Here is an 18,773-nt window from a genome sequence, read left to right on the forward strand (position 1 = left end):
ACTTTAGTTTGCCTTTTTATTACCTAAAAGAAAATACATTATAAATTTCCAGACTCTACTTGTCATTAGGTCTACGAACAAAAGAGAGGACTTGAAATTACATTTTTATTTAAAATCATGCAGAGCTTTGTTCAGAACCTCCCCAAACATCATGAATACACAGACTGAGAACATTAACAAGATCGTTATAAAGACACGAGTATTCAGCATTTCCTACATATACAGTAACAATCCAAACATTTATACCTACCACATGAAAGCTTTTATAAGATAACAAGCAAATTCAAGGAACTCATTGTTTCATTTTTATTCTCTCCTAATGCAACTCATAGATTAGAATTACATGGTTCTATAATGGAAATTCTTGCCAAATTTTTCTTTTATATGCTATTAGATCAGAAGAAAGCTACAGCCTTCAAAAAGAATTAGGGATTTATAATTTTAAGAGTGGTCTGAATGATGCATGAATTAAAGTATCTTGTGTGAAGACACAAATAAAAACATGTAGAGGAAAGGACAGAGAATCAGTCTGTACTTACAACAAAGAACATGATCAACAGCAATGATGAAGGGGGGTTGAAGTTACATAATCTTTAAGGTCCCTTCCAACCTGAGCCATTCTATGAACAGGCATCGAACTAGTATATACCAAGAGCTGTGCTTGAATCAAGACGAGATAGCTTGTGCTCCAAGGCCACAGTACACAAGACTGATCAGCAGATCTAAACTCCAAAAACGGATGGCAAAAAGCACGGCATGCCACACCACCTCATACCAACAGGAATACAGGCTGTAGCCATAAAGATATCCAAAACAAGGACACAAAGACAGCAAACAGCGCTCCTGTCCAACATTTACAGAGGATGAAATAAGTATAATTCTGAGGGAGAAGATCATATCTTAATACCTGATTCCTAAAAAGTACAAAAGACGTGTCTAGAAACAGTTCCTCACCAGTTAAGAGGAACCCAAAGGACATTTAAAAGATTCCATAGCTGATGTTCATTTCACTCCATGTAATGCACGAGTGAATTCAGACCACATCGACACAAGTCTTGGTGCTTACAAGCGTGCAGATGTGAGAGTGCTATCTATAAGAAAATGAGCATATCTCACTAAGCACTTAAATATCATCTTTCATGAGATTTCACACTGAATTTGGTTACAGTAGCTTCCTGTGTCAGCATCATTACTAATGGAAGTGAGTTTCATTTTAAGACGATTCTCAAACTAACACTTAGGCAACAGTAACTAAGCAAGTTTATCAGCTGCAGTAGGCACAATTTTATCACTTCCAATTTAGTATCTGTCCCTCTAAATTCAGAAAGAAAGCACAACATTTAAGTTTACCTGATGTGCATAAAATGCTGCCACAGACTTCATTCCCATGTGATAGGCCTCCCCAGCCTTTTTCAAGCATTCCTGTCTCTTTTGTTGGTGATGAAAAGCTTCTGCTCTTAAATCATCATATTGTGGATACTCATATTCTTGAAATATTTCACTCAAAACATCATCCTCTTCCTTAGCTTTTTTTGCCTGTAGGAATTTGCAATGTTGAATTTAAGTATGTATTGTAGGGTCTTTTCACTGACATGGTTTTGGATTTATTTGTAATTATGATTAAAAAAACACAGTACCTTCTTCTCACGGTTCTTTGCAGCACTGTAGGAAGAAACACTTTCATTTTGCTGAACACTTTCTTGAGCTATAACTGTTTTTACAGGATCTGCTTCCAGAACACAGTTCAGAAACTGTTCAGTCTGCTCTAAAGAATAGCTGTAAAGTATAATAGGTAAGATTTGTGACTTTTCAAGTATATTAATAGCTGCTACATTTACTAAAATACATGCTACAGACCTTCATGGAGTGAGAGAAATAAATGCCTATGAAAATAAAGCACTAGAATAGAATTTTCCATCTTACAGAAGGGTTTGTCAACTCACTGTACTGCATTACTGCCGTTAATGTACAAGCAGTCTTAGTCGACTGAGATGTCATTAAGGGGCACTTGAATACTGAAAGGGCTATGAAATACCAAAGGAAATTGCATCATATCTTAATAAAACACTGGCATCAGTTTAGAAGGAAGCACTGTCTTCTGGGCTGTATAAGTTACTTTATCTTAAATCTCCTCTGGATGGGATTAGATAGTACAATCTAGTTTAAAACCAGCTCAGTTCTCTGGAACTGTTATGCAGGAAAATCTCTGTGTTAAGTTTAACGGAATAGGAGATCAGCTGCCACCAGATTTTCAGTATGCCCTTTCTTCTTCTTGCTGCTCAGTAAGCAGACAAGAGAAAGATTGATCAGAAGTAAAGACAGATTTTGGGAAAGGCAACACTATGAAAAGAATTTAGAATATGAAAAACAGTGAAAGAGGTGTAGAGGTAGATAAACAGCTTGCTTTAAACATTCCACAAGGAAAGGTTTTGATAACAATCTGGACGAGCAGAAAAACTGACAAATAGGCATGCAAACCCATATGTCAAGACACACATTCAACTGGCCAAGGATGAAAAAGGAAAGTTTCTCTTGAAAAGAAGTTTAATTCACTGGAACTTCAATTTAAGAAGGTAGTCACACACCCCAAAAACATAATGCAGAACAGAGAAACAGAATACAAGCAGGAAGAGATAAAGAGATGGCTCTTTCCTTCAGAGCTGCTATAGTAACCATGAGACTACTAGCAGCTAACACCAGGTGATAGTTTTCTTCTTAAGCTGGATGGTATCTTCTGTACATATACTGTTAAATCCTCTACTAATTTCTCCTACTTTGTATACACCTTGACTCTAGAGCAAACACACAGTTCCACTGACAGTCTGATGTCAATAACCAGAAACATTCTTCTGGTAAGTGAAACTGCCTATTCCTCAAAGCAAGAATCGGGTGTACACATGTAGTTTTCATACCCTTTTTTCTTTTAAGACCAGTTACTTTTGCCTTTATTTAAACCTACAAAATGCAAAGTGCTAGTTCGGAAAAAGCCATTAATTAGCTGTGCCTTAATTGTTGATAGTTAAGGCAATAACTGCGCATTACTGAGTACCAGTTTTACAAAGAGCTTTAAAGATTTCTTACTTGTTGTCCTTGAAGACGTCCATTAAGAAATTTTGATTAATTGTTGGAAACATCTCAAAAAGTTGCTTCTCCTTCAGTTTAGCAGCACAGTCTTTTCTAGCCACAGAAGGAACACGTTTCTACCCAGAAGACAAAGAAATAATATTGCAAGCTCATGATTAGAACAAAATCAGTGGAGCCAACCCAATTATACTGCTATTTGTTAGGATTCAAAAAAAACATTCACTCAGTAGTTATGCACCCGTAGCAATGGCAACACTTCAGTATCACATTGAGCCTGCCACATTGATCTGATGATAAGAAAGCAAGGACAGGTGAGTTGTATTACACACTGGTGCAGTTCTCTGCAGTCATTTGAAGGGACTTAAAAGGAGGATGTTTAGGAGGAATTTTAGTTTACAAATGCATTCTGCTGCTGGTCTATCCAGTCCAATGCTAAGCTTGTATGAAGTCCACCTCTCTACTCAGTTATCTGTGGAAAATGGTACTGAGGGCTTGGGGTTGAAGCAATGTTTTATTAGAAAGTAGATGAAGCAATTTTGTCTTGGTGTAGGTTATTATCTGAAGCTATACTGTAAAAACTATTCACATTTGTGAAGTTAAGTGGAAAAGAACAAATAATTATACCCTACAATAAACTAGGCTGATGATTCCAATACTCAGACTACAAAAAAAAAAGGGGGGGGGGGAGGGAATGGCAGAACAAAGCCAAGCTCCAAGAATCCAAATCCATGGACAATACATTACCATTATCAGTAAGCCACATACATGCAGTTCAAGGAAAGAATCCACAAGCCATTCTTTCAAACTGGTAACATCAGGCCAATAACATCTAGCTTTCTTTAGCAGTACAAACAAAGCTTTAGAAACAGCTACTTATCAGAGACAATTACAAACAAAAGCTCCTGTTCTGAACAATTGCCTTGCAATAGGGGGCAGTGTAATGTATACACCAACCAGTGTATGGGAATTGTGTGGTAAATAAAAAACTAACAAGAATCTATAAAATATTCCTATTTTCTGACAAGTTAGTATAGAAAATTCTTTGAGATTCTCAATATTTATTTTAATGTCTCATCTGTTTAGGAATGTTTGTGGGTTCTTCTTGGGAAAAAATATTAAAACAAATTCAATCCATTTCCAAATAAACAAAGCAAGAAGCTAATTTAAAACTTTTTTTTTGATATTGCTTCTATTAAAAATGCAGGAAATCATCTACTTTTAAGTGAGCGATAAAAAAAAAAACAATTCAAACAATGCAAATGCTAACCTGTAGAGTGAAAAGCACCATGATCTGTTTGTGAAACAATCAAAATATTACATTTTTAAATGAGATTTGAAAAAAAAATCTACCACAAGCAAATGTATGTATCATTGTAATCAGTAACACTAACTAGCATGCATTTATCTCTTGAATTCAGGCTGTAATCAGCAGCACAAAGATGAGTCACCAAATAAGATACTGTTTCATTAACAGTAACGAATTTATACTGCATAAAAATGGTGATATCCATACCAGGTCCTCTTTCTCCTGCATAGCTATTTCTTCAGATATGATTTGCCTGAGAGAAACTTTCTGAGTCTGAGCATTCCAATGATCCATGAAAGGAAAAATTTCTGATGTTGTTTGCTTTTCTTAGACTGTATGTCATTAGATGAGCTTGAAAGCCAGTTCATTTTTTTCTTCTGCATTTTATTGTCCACATTTTGAGATAACAGCATTTCTGAGTCATTCATATCTATTTGCTGAATCAGTGTAGGACCTTCAAAAGCAATAAAAACGAGGTGACAAAACAATTATTAGATTAATTACACAAGCAAAGCCAAAATAATTAAAGTTTTTCACCCTAGGTGTTTTGGTCTTTGTTAAAACTACGTTATTATTGGTAAAACAGAAAGCAACCTCCCTCGCTTCTATTTTCCAAAGACTGCCTGATCATCTTCACCTATTTTCTAAAACAAAAGCAAAATCAGATTTCCCAGATTCACCAAATTTTGAAGGACCAAGAATTTCCAAACTGTAAACTACCCTGCACATACATAAACACATGCTTTTACAAGACGATTATCAACATGTATTTACACGTTCACCTGCCTTCCCTCTATTGCTTGACAGATGCTTAACAATCTGATGTCACATTTCTAGGAATTAACGATAGCAGCACTGTTTGGCCATTCATGTGGGGATTTAGCACCTACATTGCAATCCAAGTCTCCACCCATCCAAGATGAGTGGGATTATACTGTAGAGGAACATTTCTTCAGAGGTAGTTGAGTGACTAGAAACTAGATAGTCAGGGACTTTTGGAACAAGGACATGCATTGGAACATACAAGGACACACATTTTGGAACAAGGACATACATACTTCCTGCCCTATCCAAATCCTCTAAAACAGGCAGCAGTGCGTGCATGTTGTATGCCTGACCTCTTTCTTTTGCCTTCCTCCGCTAGGAATTCACTAGCTGCAGCTTTTCTTCCCACAGAGATTACAAAAATCCTATCAAACAGCTGTCTTACTCCAGCCAGAGCTTCTCTTTAAATTCTCTCAAGTACACAAAACAATGTTTTTTCATTTTATCTCCCTGGGATCAGTGGTATTGCTTATAATTCACTTTTTTTTTTTTTCCCCTTAAAACTCTGTAAAGGAACGCTAAATAGTACAAAGACCAATACAAAAAAAGGTTAGCTTAATAAGTGAATCCATCCTTCACTAGCCAGAGTATTTGCAACCTTATTGAAGTTTTAAAAAATTAAATACTTTAACAATAGGAATTAAGTATTTTTTACACTGAAAGGAAATACATGGCATACCTTCTGTAAACAACTTACCTGATTCATCTCTCCTCCGACGCTTCTAAATAAAGACAGGAAAAAAATGAACATTGATAAGCTAAAAAGTTTCATTGTGAAATTCTATGTTTATAAGTATTAGCTTCTAGATAAGCCTACCTAGCTTCAAAATAATATTTCATGGTATTTCTCAAATATTAGATTTTCAAAAGAAATATACTTAAGACAATTATTTTACAAGTTAATTTTAAAAGATAGAATTGTATTTCCAAACACACCAATGGGAGGAATATGCCCTACTGCTAAGATTTCGTAACTTTAATGAAATGAACCAAACAAAAATTGTGCCCAAATGCAGTCCAAGTTTCATACAGATACAGCAGAATGGAGGTTAGAGAACTTTTCTCAATTAATGTACATGGTGATGTTTCATATACACGATAATTCATACAAGAGCTCCTCTTAAATGTCAAAAGGCCAGTAATAATTTTTGTCCAGTGGAATTTTTTATCAATTTTGTAGTGAAATTTTACACTATGACCTTTCATTTTCAAGGATTTCATTTTCATGATGACATACCAGTAACATGCAGTTTCCTCATCCCTTTAACTGTCTTTCAACAGCTCTGATGATTATGGCATACTGATATACTCCACATATTTCACAAAGCACGACTATTTTATCATTGTTCTCACAAAGATATTTACATCTTACAAACGCCTTCAGATCGAGACATTGAGCCAAATGGACTGACATAGCACATCATCATACCATAAGAAATCTACTTACCAGAATAGATTCTTTCCATTTTTCATGAATCACTTTTGCCAAATTCAGATCAATATGAACCACACAATCCTCAGCAGTCAGTGATCCTTGCAGAAGAAAGAAAATACACTCATTAAAGCATTCTATAAAAGCTTATCCAAGCAACCAAAGTACAACAGCCTAGTACTTACTAAGTTGAATTCTGGAGGTTTTGCACAAACTGTAATGCCTAAAAAAAAAATGTTCAGTAACTGCCAAGTTTTTCTTAAAAAAAAAAAAAAAAAAAAAAAAGCCACACAGAATCCATTATCTAGTGCTCAAAAATTCAGATTAAGAAAAATGAGTTAATATTAAATGTATCTTGCTGAAATATGATAACCTGAACAACTACATTCTTCCTTCTTTATTTTTTCAAGCAGTACCTTCTCTTCCACAGCCACTGTTCACTTACAACTCCAGTATCATTTGTGAAAACACGACTTCCACTGTTTAATTGCAATCCACATGTAACAGCTTTCAAATAATAAAGCATTACTAGCCACTGTGCAATAGTATTCATATCCCTCCTTCCAAACTCACAAACTTAGAGAAGCTGAGCTACAAGTATCACCTCTAACTCCAAAGGAAACAACAGGAATTATCATGGTATCATCATGGTATGTACTTTCCCTAAAATGTCCTTCTAATATTGTTACATTTCCCACCCTTAAAAAAATAACAGGTCAGGAAGTACACATATGTCAAATGAAAATCCGGGACAGACATAAGACAAAATAAAACACTTTTCTGCTATCAAAAACAAGTAATTTTTCTTTTTTGGAGGGGGTGGGCATGGAATGCAGGAGAGCAGCCAAACCCACCAACAGACCAGGTATGCAGGGTTTCACATCAAGTAATCTTTCAGAGAATAGAAAAAACTGAGAGAAAATAAATTATCCTCCTTGTGTTTTCCTTCCTTCTCTTTTCTATCAGTCTTTAACTCTTGTATTTTGATGCATGCTCAAACTGCTTATGGCTTTCTTCACCGTAGTTTGTTTTTCATTTTGTTTGCATCGCTAAGTATAGCCTTCCTTTATTTTCCCTCTAAACCATTCATCTTCTTCCCCAGTTTAACTGATGACTAAAATCTTTTTTCTCCTTTTTGTTTCCTTAACCAGTCATCATTTGCATCTTCCTCACCATCATGATAAGCCTCCAGTTTGAATATACGCTCAAAGGCCTGTGGCTCAGAAGGCAAATAAGCCAATATTTTTTTTTCTGCTTTTGAAGTATGTGTAAAAAGACACAGTTAGAAAGTAGCACTACTGCATTCGTATTTTATGCCATGCTTGCTTCAGTTCCATTTTTAGATCAACAGAAGCAGGCAACAGCATCACGAGGAATTGTGCAAATATATTCCCCAGCAAAGGAAGAAAGATTTTTTTTAGCCAAGATTTTTTTTTTTCCATAAAAATATGGAAATGATTATGCCCATACCTGCATCAATGCCAACAGGTCCAAATATTTCTTTCAACTGGAGTGCCAGTTCAGGAGGCAATGTTAGTTCTAGGCTATCTATATTGAAGGCTGAAGGTGATACTGATGAAGGACATTGTAACTTGGTTTTATCTTCATCCCTGCACGCAGTTTCACTTTCTTCTTACCATAAATCTCCCTGGTACTCCACTGCATTTCTTTATCAGTTTCCAGTTCTTTATCACTCTTAGGACCGATCAGAGGTACACGATCTATTTCCAGTAACAAAGCAGTCCCTTCAGCATTCTCTGCATTGCTTTCTGAAGGGTTACTACTTTCACTTTCATTATTTAATTTGGATTTCAAATTGGTAGTTGCATCAAGACCGTGAGATGAATCCATGGGTACATATAAACCTGCATCAAGTTCTGAGGCTGAGAGTTTATTTCGTGTTTCTTCAACAGGGCTCACATGCTCCGTAGTCTGCTTTCTTGACACGGTATGCTCAATGATACCTGCTGCAGAGCTGTCTGCATCATCTCGAGGAGCTTTATCGCTGGAATTTTTCATTTCCACTGAATCGTTCAATGAGATAGCAGCAAATGAGTCAGACACATCAGAGTCTGTCACAATTGCCTTGGTATTCCTGCTTTCTGCAACACTGGTTGATGAGTTCTTGACTTCTGAAGGCTCAGAAACATCAACAGTCCCAATGATTTGCTCTGTGTGTTTGCCATTTTTGAGATTCTCATCATAGTTTGTATTTTCCTTGAAATCAAGGTCTGCAACAAGTGGCTCAGCTTCTCTTATTTGAAAGTACTCACTATCAAGATCTTTGTGCAATTTTTCATCAGAGTCTAACAGCAGACCTGTGGCCCAGTCTATGTCTTTGTTACATCTTTCATACAGGTCTTTCAGAGCTTCAAATGAAAAAGACTCAAAGAGCTTACACAGCATATTTAGCTTTTCAGACTCATCAATATTGATAAGTTCACTTTCTTCCACAAATGTGCTTTTATCGTACATAACTCGGTAGGGGATTTTTTCCTGAGAACCTGAAGTATTATCCACATCTTTGGGTTTAAAGCCATCTAGTCTGCCATGCAGTACTTTGACAGTCTCAGGAAAAAGCATTTTCTTTTCTAATCTCCACAGGAGAGCAAAATCGTGTGATTCGGTTTGTGAATGGCTACTTATTTGTCTACATGAGCCCACATCACGTTTCTCTTCTGCTGAAGTAAGCATAGACAACTGTTCCTCTTCTTTTGGATGGGGCAAATTGTTGTTTGTAAAAGTGAGGGCTAATTTGTGATGTTTCCTTGTTCTCTTACTTTGCTGGGTTTTCTTCTCACCAACTGTTTCACTAGCTACTGTTTCAGGTTGGTGAACATGCAACACTTTTGTATCTTCCTGTTCTGCAGTGTTCACAGGTATCCCACGAAGCACATCTAAAGTCTCAAGAGCATTTTTATTAACATCACCTTCAGTACTTCTACCTTCATCAGACTGATTTAGACTTGTCTTTCTCACTCTCCTTGGCCTCTGTTGTCTCTGTTCTAATGAGCTGGAGACAGGCCAATGTCCTAACATTTGCAGTTCTGGTACAACTTTATCTGAACTGACAGAGAAAGAGCTAGAGGATGAATTTTCTTCCCCCTGTCCTTTTTCAACAGTACAGGTATCAGGTAGGCCTGCTTGTTCTTTACTTAATTCAGGATTGGGGATTTTACCTTCACTATCATTCTTTAGAGAAGATTTTTCTAGTCTTCTAGCTCTTTTGACTCTCTGTCCCATTGTTTGTTGTACAGGCCAGTCACCCAGAAAGTTTAGTAGCTCTGGTTTCCTTGATGTCTCCAGAGCTGAGCTGCTTGGTTCCACTGTGTTACTGCTCTGCGTTGATTCTGGTTCCGTACATTTTTCACTGCATTGTTCAGTTTCAGCCTGAACTTTGAGAATGTTGTTATCGCTGTGTTCCTCAGCTCCTCCTAAGTGTAAGGTCTCTTCAGTTGCGGTCACCTCAACCTCATCCACTTCTGTTTCAGTAATTCTTTCCATTCCTTCTCCCTTTTCTTCTTTTTTCTCCAAGGGCAGTTCTTTTTCTACACAACCTGACAAATCAACATCCAAGTCACCTTGAACAGTGCTGTTCTCAGTACTGTGTTCCATGGAGTTATTTTCCATTTTGTTTTCCTCTTTCTGAAAATGTTCAGGAGTACAGTTACTTTCTAAAGTTAGAGAAGAACCGGAAACATGTTTATCATCTTCAGCTGATTCAAGAGGCACAGGATCAGAAGCAAATGCTTTTTCTTCCTTTATATCAGAATGCGCCTCTCTTTCTCTGAAAGACAAAATGCAATGAAAGATAAACCCATTTCAGAATTTCTTTAAGCACCTGTTCTTCTCCACATTTTTAATTTTGTCTTGGCTATTTGGTATTGTAAAAGTTACAGATCATAATCCACCCTTGAGGACACACTATAATCATGCAGCTGAAAAACCTTAGCGAGAGGGAAACAAATTTAAGATGACAACACAAACCTCAACGCTCCGTTATAAAAAGTAATGAGCTAAGCAAAGCAGAACTTTCTTTGGTAAGTAACCCTATTTTATTTCAGCAAGGGACTAAGAATACTTTCCTAAGAGTCTATCTTTACCCATTCCCTTCATTCACTTATGTACTGGAACACTCTGTTGCCACAAATTTCCTCCTTCATAGCCACAAAGGTGGTAACTTTTTCTGTTTAATGACTGCTTCTCCCTTCTGATTGCTAGATGCTAAACAAAGGAGTCCAGAAATTAACTAGTAAGGGTCCTGCCATTTCACATCACTCTGCTTTTCACAATCAACTACATTCCATTCATTATCAGTCCCTACTTAATTTCAAATATATTAAGCATGGAACAAACAACCTACATAAGAACGCACAGGAAATCAGATTTTATTGATGCATTTAAGCTTTATTCAGATTAGCCACTACAAAATTATCTATGTTGGGTGTGTGTAACCAACAGAAATCTAGACTATTCTACATTATGCATATTCAAGAGCAAGTAGGTAACTCCTACTATTATATGAATGTCATCTTATATCAGCGCACAGACTCAGGAATAGTAATTTGCTCATATTTGAGGCTGCATTTTTGCGAAAAGCATTTTATGGACTTAAGTGTTATACATACAACAGCACATATCTATCAGGTAAGGTATATCCCTTGACTGCTCATTTCTAGCAGTCTTGTAATCCCTAAAAACTAAGAAAACTTTGTAGTGTGTTTCTTTGTTATTATTTCATTAATGTTTGAAACATGTTCAGTGTTCAACAGCACTACCCAGGTTACACTACTATAAAGTTTGACTCTTTAGCCTTTTTTTTTTTTTTTTTTTTTTTTTTTTTGATACTACAAGGCTAGGAAAATAATCTAACCTATTACTTTCCTCCTGACAAGGAGGATCTTCACTCCAGGCAGCAACTTCTGATTTGTCTGGGACTGAAGAATCCAAGATTGATCTAATACTAAGGCAACGTTCATACCGCTCCAACATTCTCTTGATCTTTTCTTTAGATACACCATGAATATTCCGCCTATGAATTAAAAAACATATTTATATTCAGATTTGCATATTACAACAGACTAAGAGAAGAGCATAATTGATGGTTACAGCAAGACTAACCAGAGAACTCATAAGGACACAGCAAAAACTGAAATAGAAATTCATTCCATATCAGTGCACCAAAGTATTCAAAACAGGGAGTCTCAGACAAATTACTGCTCTATTTGACTTCACCCTGTCTGGTTGCCCTGCTCTGCAAGATGTTTTGTTTAGTACTGAAATCTACGACTGCACCAATAATGTGTTGTCTTCAAATAAGCATCAGAAACACACCACGTCAGATCCAGACAGTGATGCAGGAAGTCGAAGTGGATAAGGAAGATTCCAGAGTTCAGTCTTTCTTCTCTGGCTTTCATAACGTAATAACTCCTTGAGTCTTGAGGAAAGCTTATTTGCATATTATTCTAGACACTTTTTGGGTGCCCAGAATTTCCAGTGGCTTTGTTAAACACCAATGCAGCAATTATACCTAGAACAAGTGAAACCTGCCAAGGATGGCAAAACAGGTACAGGAGAAAATACCAACTGATCTCTAGTAAAAGAAAGTAGGACTTTCCTCCCTCCTACCTAACCACAGTTTATTCCAAAATGACTCCTGTTTGCTCCTGCTTTCTGAAAACAAAGTCTGCATGGGCCTGGAACTGGTATTTATGCTGAAAGTTGTCCAACAACCTATGGGTGTTTGGTTACTAAACCATCTGAGCTCCTCTCAGTTCATTCAGAGACATCAGAGTCTTATCTAGGCTTGGTATCAAGAAGCTCCTGCTCCTTAAAAAGTTAAGGTAGTGTCACAGTCAACGAGACACAGGTGGTCATTGGTTTCTGCTGGGTTTTCTCACATTTAAGTTGTATGTTAGGTAAGAAAATAATCTACCTTACCTCCCTCGAAAAGTGGCCAACCTTAAGCTAAGCATGCAAATTCAGATGACAACACATATTATGAAATCACAGAATAATTTAATGTGAAAGGGACCTCTGGAGAAAATGCAGCACAACCTCCTACTCAGAAGGTACAGCTAGGCCGGGCTGTCAGGTTTTCAGTGTACCCAGTGACTGAATGTCCACAAACTCTGGGCAACCTCCTTCAGTGCCCAACCATCTTTTTTATTTTATGTAATCAAAGTTTCACAAGATCCAACTTGTTTATGTTTTATCCTATCCCTGCACCATTCTCAGAAGAGATCCTTTTAGTCTTCTCTGTAACCTCCCAACAGGTAGCTGAAGGCAGCAATACAATCCCTCCTAAACGTTTCTTCTTAAGGCTAAATAAACTGTTCTTGCCCAATTCAGCATCATCTGCAAAGCTCATGTAGGCACAGTCTGTCCCAACATCCAAGTCATAAAAAGGACATTAAATAGCAATGGCCTTAGAATTGATCCTAGAAGGACATCAGCCACTTCTTGGACTTTGAACAACTGAGCACACCTTTTGAACTTACCAATATATTGGCTGGATATATATCCAACCAATATATTTTTAAGATATCTTATTATCCACTAACACAGAGCTAAATAGGCAAGACAAACCGTAAGTAACAGGACTGTGTAGAGGTCCTGTTAAATACACAGGGGCTGATACAGAGGCGTTTGTCCCTCTGAGGCCACAAGGTGCTGATGGTCTTAATCCACATGGCAGCAAAGACATTCCAAGTAAGACAACAGACCATCCAGGTGCAAAACCAGTCCCAACCTAAGATCATTTTTACAACTTCAGGAACCCAAAGGAGCAATCACTGCTCTTTGATGCAAAAGAACTGCAATCATGAAAACGTTACATGGCATTGCTGCTAGTATCTTTTGTATTAATTAAAACAAAGTGACAGAATTACATATATATATATATAAATATATAATGTATATAAAATCTAACAGAGGTTACTATTGTATGAAAAATTAAAGTCTACTTATTATTGAAAAAAATAAAGTCATAGTCAGACTATGAGAAGTATTCAATAGAACATGAAATTTTCCTTTACATTCTTACTTTTCAAGTTCTTTTGGTTTAAACTTCCACCAAGTGTCTGGTTCGCGGAACATGACTTTGTATTTGAACTGCTGAGCCTGAATAAAACAAATATAAAACGGAACAAAAACACATCATCCATCTACAAAAAATGTACATGCATAGGCTGCTTCTTTAAAGCTGTTTTTTTTTTTTTTTTTTTTTTATCTCTTTCAAAACCAATTAAATATCTGGAATAATGTATTTTCTTTCACTGTTTCAATTCTAATTATATAAATGGAGATTTTTAAATTAAGTTTGTGCCATTATCCCAATAAAAAAAAAAAAAATCTCTATTTGATATAATCCCTTTAATGTTCTACCTCCTCTGAGTCAGAGCAGACTCAAGAGCACAGAGCATCGCCTCTCTCCAGGTGTGGTATGCACGTGTCTACACAGCCTCTTATACAGAAAAGCTCAATGCTTACACGCAGACATTCAGAGCTGGCCAGATGCAGCTGGTTCCAAACAGGCAATTCAGCTCTACTAACACAGCTAGAGTGGAAAGCCTTCCTGACATCCTGGAAACCTGAGCAGGCAGCAAGTAAATGGCCCTTATAATCTGCACTACTGATGCGAGTAGACCATACATTTTTAAAAAGTAGCTTGTATTTTTCCTCACAATATAGAAGAGTAAAATAATCCAATTTTCCACACAAAAATATATTTTTGCTTTTAAGTACAAAACACTCGGATTTGTCACCTGGAAACCAGGCCAGTTCAACACGCAGGCATACAAACAACACAGCACTGGGTAATATCATTCCATATAGCACTTGACTCCAGACTTCCCTGCGATACAAGAGCTAGACTGAGGAAGATAATCTGATTTTAAAACACGTTGACATAAAGGTCAGTAATCCCTTTTTGTATCCATGAAATTATGATACTAACCAATGTAACATAAGGCTTCATCTCCCATGCTTGTATGTTTGTGTTGTCTATTATTATAGGAGAGATTCTCCTTTCAAATGCTTCTTTGGCTGAAAGACAGGTGTATAAATGAATGTGATATGGTTAATTTCGTGATAATAGCGTGGACATGTAACACTTATACTTCTCTAAATCCGTAATAATTTTTTTAATAGATAATCCACAATGATTAACCACTGAGTAAACTCTTGCCACAACTTATTCTCTCTGTTCCAAGGCCCTCTTATTTTAGAAATTCCCCCCCATATGTAAAGCTACTGAGATATGACATTATTCTTTTGAATTAATAAATGCATGATAATCAAGGAATGAAAATGCAGATGTAAAATGTGGCAAGATGACTAATCAATCAATAAATCAAACTAAAAAAAACTACATGATCACCTTAAAGTGGACTTCTTTGTTGCATACAAAATTCTTGGCTTTATAACAGTCTTAAGATTAGTCCACTCTGTAAACTGTATAAAATATGAAAAATCAAAAGAATTATTGTAATTTTTAATACATAGTCATAAAATGTTTAGAATTACTAGCTTTGAGACACAGCACCATGTTTCTGTAGCTATGTTACAATGAGTCTGAACAATCAAAGTTATCAATGAATCATGTTTCTTATTAATCCGTTTTTCTACAGGTTAGAAATCTGACAGTAGAAAAGTGATCATGATTCAAATTTAGCAAACATATGCTTTAAGAGCTGTTTCTATGGAGAGCTTAGTGGGAGCCTCTATCACAAAATACACTGATTATGGAAAAATATTATTGTTTCTGTCTTGATCTTACAAATGTTTTAAATTTGCCAACATTTTAATGCTCGAGAGAAAAAAATAACCACGAGCAGGAAAATATCTGTGTAGGTGTTTTATTTGTATCAACGTTCTCATTATTTATTGTATATGGATAAATAATTATTCAGCTTAATATCAGAAAAAAATATTGCCAGGAGATAGCACTGGTCACCACTCCAGGGGGATACAACCCAAGATACATACCACAATGATATTTGAGGACAAAATCTTTTGACAAAACTGGTGCTCTCGATTGCAAAACACACAATGAACAGGTGATTTCTGAGTTTTTGCTCATACTCTTTTTCTATACACATTCAAAACTAATTGCAGGATGGGAAAAATGCTGATCCTGTGGCACAAGCATTACAAGACAGGCAGCTTCTTCAACAGTACACAAGCACTGAAGTGTAAACAAGCAAGCTAGTCCCTTATTTATTTCTCACCTCGTTTCCTGTTCCAGTCATGTGCTTCCCCTAAGCAATCAGGATCATAATGGTATTGTCCATGTTTATAAAAGTAATCATCACTACTAAGAATGACTCCACCTGGATTATCCTCCAGCAAAGTCCTGTGAAAGATCAAGAAGTAAGTAGTTTTTCCCCTTCTCCTCCCCAGCCCTGCTGTTTACTAACATATACATCTTCAGTCTCTTGTCCAAAAGCAGCATGGCTGATTATTTGGAACATAAGCAGCAAATTCAGGTAAAGGATGAATCATCCTCCAAGCAAAGATGAACTACAACAATTTCCCTCCTTTTGCAAATGCTGTGTATATCTAGGGAAAACAGCTGATAGTTTCCCTACAAGTCTCACTCCAAGAAATCAGAGAAATATTTTTCCATCTTTATCTAGTGACATACATTCATACTGCCAGATAAACATGCAGTTTTAATTGCACCAAGTATGTCAGACGCCAGCCAAAGGACTTTATGTGTAATCTAGGCTTTCGGAGAGTTAGAAAAGATATCACCCTGAGACACTCAACACATACTACTTACACAAATTTTCTCAAAAGAATTCCGACAGTGGGAGGGAAATTTCTACCTATTGTATTTCCAACAATGTTATTGGAAGGAAATACAGGAAATTATTAGGGATTAGACAAACACAGCAGAGCTAAATATTACTGTGATGATTTACTCTGCTGGCGTAACTCTATTCTGGACCTCAGGCCAGTGAGGGACATTCAAACGTACCCCTCCTATTTTTATTTTCACCAGAGATCAATGAGCTGGAAGTGACTCTGTTCTCTCCAATTGTTATTACTCATGATGCTGTACATACAGCAGGACAATTAAGGTTTAATCATAACTATTTAAAAATGTCAGAAAATAGTCTTTGCCTGCCCTAAATCCTGTAGACAATTAAGCAACTTCTTTTATAAGCTCACAATATAGATGTTCTACCTTGCCAAATATGATTTTCCTGATCCTGGAACACCTCTGAGAAGAACAAGTACTTGACCTATAAGGTGCATCTTTTTTCTCATCATGTGACAAACAGATGGTTGCTGTGCTTGCGAGAGGTTCAATTTTGAGTTTCTATCTTGATTTCCCCATACCTTCAGAGAAGGATTGCTATCCCAGGCATTTGAAACCGCTGGAGAAGAAAAAAAAAGTCCTTCTTCCAAATTCCTATAGTCTGAAATAGGCCTCCACTGCCCTGGACTGGCAGCCACAGGAGTTACAAAGCTGTGGTTTCCACTGGAAGGATAAAACGCAGGAGCCAGGAGGTTCCACTGTTGATGAGTTTGACATGACGGCATAGAAAAGTTTGAGTTATAACCCTGCTGAGATTGCTCAAAATCTACAAGTTTTGGTGTTTTGAAACTGGATCTTTCAAGAGATGCCTCTGGAAGAGAAGCGCTCTGGTGGCTGTTACAGGCAGTCATTACCTCTTTGTCCTGTTCCATGCACTTTGAATTAGGATTTTCATTGACAGCTACTCCAAGTTCCAGAGGTCTTTGGGAGGACTCACCAGAAGCAGCAGTTTCACTTTTATGATCTGGAACAGTATTTTGTGCCTGATCAGAATTTCCACATGACATTTCTCCACTTGATTTTTTACAGGCTTCTGAAGCTACATCATGGTGAACTTGCATTTCTGACCAACCAGAATCTTCCAATACTTGTGCAACAGTGTCTGATGCAGCTGGGGAGCTTGTCTGGATGCTCAGTTGGCTCACTGGTGGCTGAGAACAGCAAAGGTTTTCTAAAACCTCATCATTTGTCCCTATTTGCTGTGGGAAATGTAGGACATTGCAACCTGAATCAGATCCTTCCCACTGAGTAAATTCATTAAAGCCATCATGTTCACATACAATTTGGTCATTTGCAGAATTAGGCAATTCATCACTCAAGCTGTATCTCTGAAAGGCATTTTCTATTAAGGAATCCAGTTCTTCAGTCAGCTGCACATCAGGCGATAAGACCTTTTCTTTTTCTTCTTCAGAATTACTGTGTTCTGCAGTACTTCCCCCTGTTCTTTGATTTGCAACAGATCTTTGCTGATTAACAAGAGCTAGTGATGATACTACTGTATCAAAACCTGAGATTTTTGAAGATACTGCTCCTTCAGCATGAGTAGACAGCTCTAGCAGATAATCCATAGCATTTTCTACTGTTGAATAAAGAAAATAAAGTGTGGTCAACCGGAGCAACACAAGCTGATGCGAATGTAGTTTTTTACTTCAGGAAGTATTCATAATAACTAAGACAACCAACGGAAAGTTCACCAATTCATCTATTGACATACCTTTTGCAACTCTCGACCTGTATCTCTTTAGAGGTAAAAGACAGAACTAAAAATAGACATATTGCAAAATAATAACATAATAAGCATTAAAATGACTAAGGAAACAGCGTCTAAAAATGACTATGTTTAACTGGAAAAAAAGCAAGTAAGTCAGAGCTGGATGTTTAAATGGATCCTTATTTCTAACCTAAATGGTACAAGTGAAACAGTGTGAAATGAACTGAAAGACACTATTGAGAGCTAAAGAGATACAAGTATAAAAATTGCTTTCATTATGGCTAGGCTCAAGTGAAAATGTCACAACTAATAGCTTGAAAAATCCAGCATCCACATTGAATCTTTGGAAAGCCACTAAATGGAGCACAGGTTACCTGTGATTAACGTTAACAAAAATGAAAACCTGGCACAAGTAGCATAAAATTAAAACTAAGCCTCTATTTTTCTGAAGTACAATGTAGCAACAAGTCCGTTCAAGTCCAACTCTCTCTGCACACAGAGGTACATGTTATATAAAACCTTCCTTGTCCTTCTATCTTCTCTACTATATGAGAGCAACTTACTGTTACTCATACAAAAAAAAAAAAAT

The 18,773-nt window shown here is 36.7% G+C and overlaps 1 protein-coding gene across 1 annotated transcript in view; it reads right to left on the reverse strand.

Annotated features, from left to right (window-relative positions):
- N4BP2 (NEDD4 binding protein 2) overlaps positions 1-18,773 on the reverse strand; it is a 35,913-nt gene that overhangs the window by 5,138 nt on the left and 12,002 nt on the right. Inside the window, 14 exon segments of the mRNA XM_032186547.1 lie at positions 1,351-1,536; positions 1,638-1,776; positions 3,082-3,200; positions 4,598-4,708; positions 4,711-4,844; positions 5,913-5,937; positions 6,663-6,748; positions 8,118-8,282; positions 8,285-10,434; positions 11,521-11,679; positions 13,693-13,769; positions 14,605-14,693; positions 15,878-16,002; positions 16,840-18,052. Of these exon segments, the coding sequence (XP_032042438.1) occupies positions 1,351-1,536; positions 1,638-1,776; positions 3,082-3,200; positions 4,598-4,708; positions 4,711-4,844; positions 5,913-5,937; positions 6,663-6,748; positions 8,118-8,282; positions 8,285-10,434; positions 11,521-11,679; positions 13,693-13,769; positions 14,605-14,693; positions 15,878-16,002; positions 16,840-18,052 (4,778 nt within the window).

This window comes from Aythya fuligula, chromosome 4 (genome assembly GCF_009819795.1).
Source record: "Aythya fuligula isolate bAytFul2 chromosome 4, bAytFul2.pri, whole genome shotgun sequence".
Lineage (NCBI taxonomy): Eukaryota > Metazoa > Chordata > Aves > Anseriformes > Anatidae > Aythya > Aythya fuligula.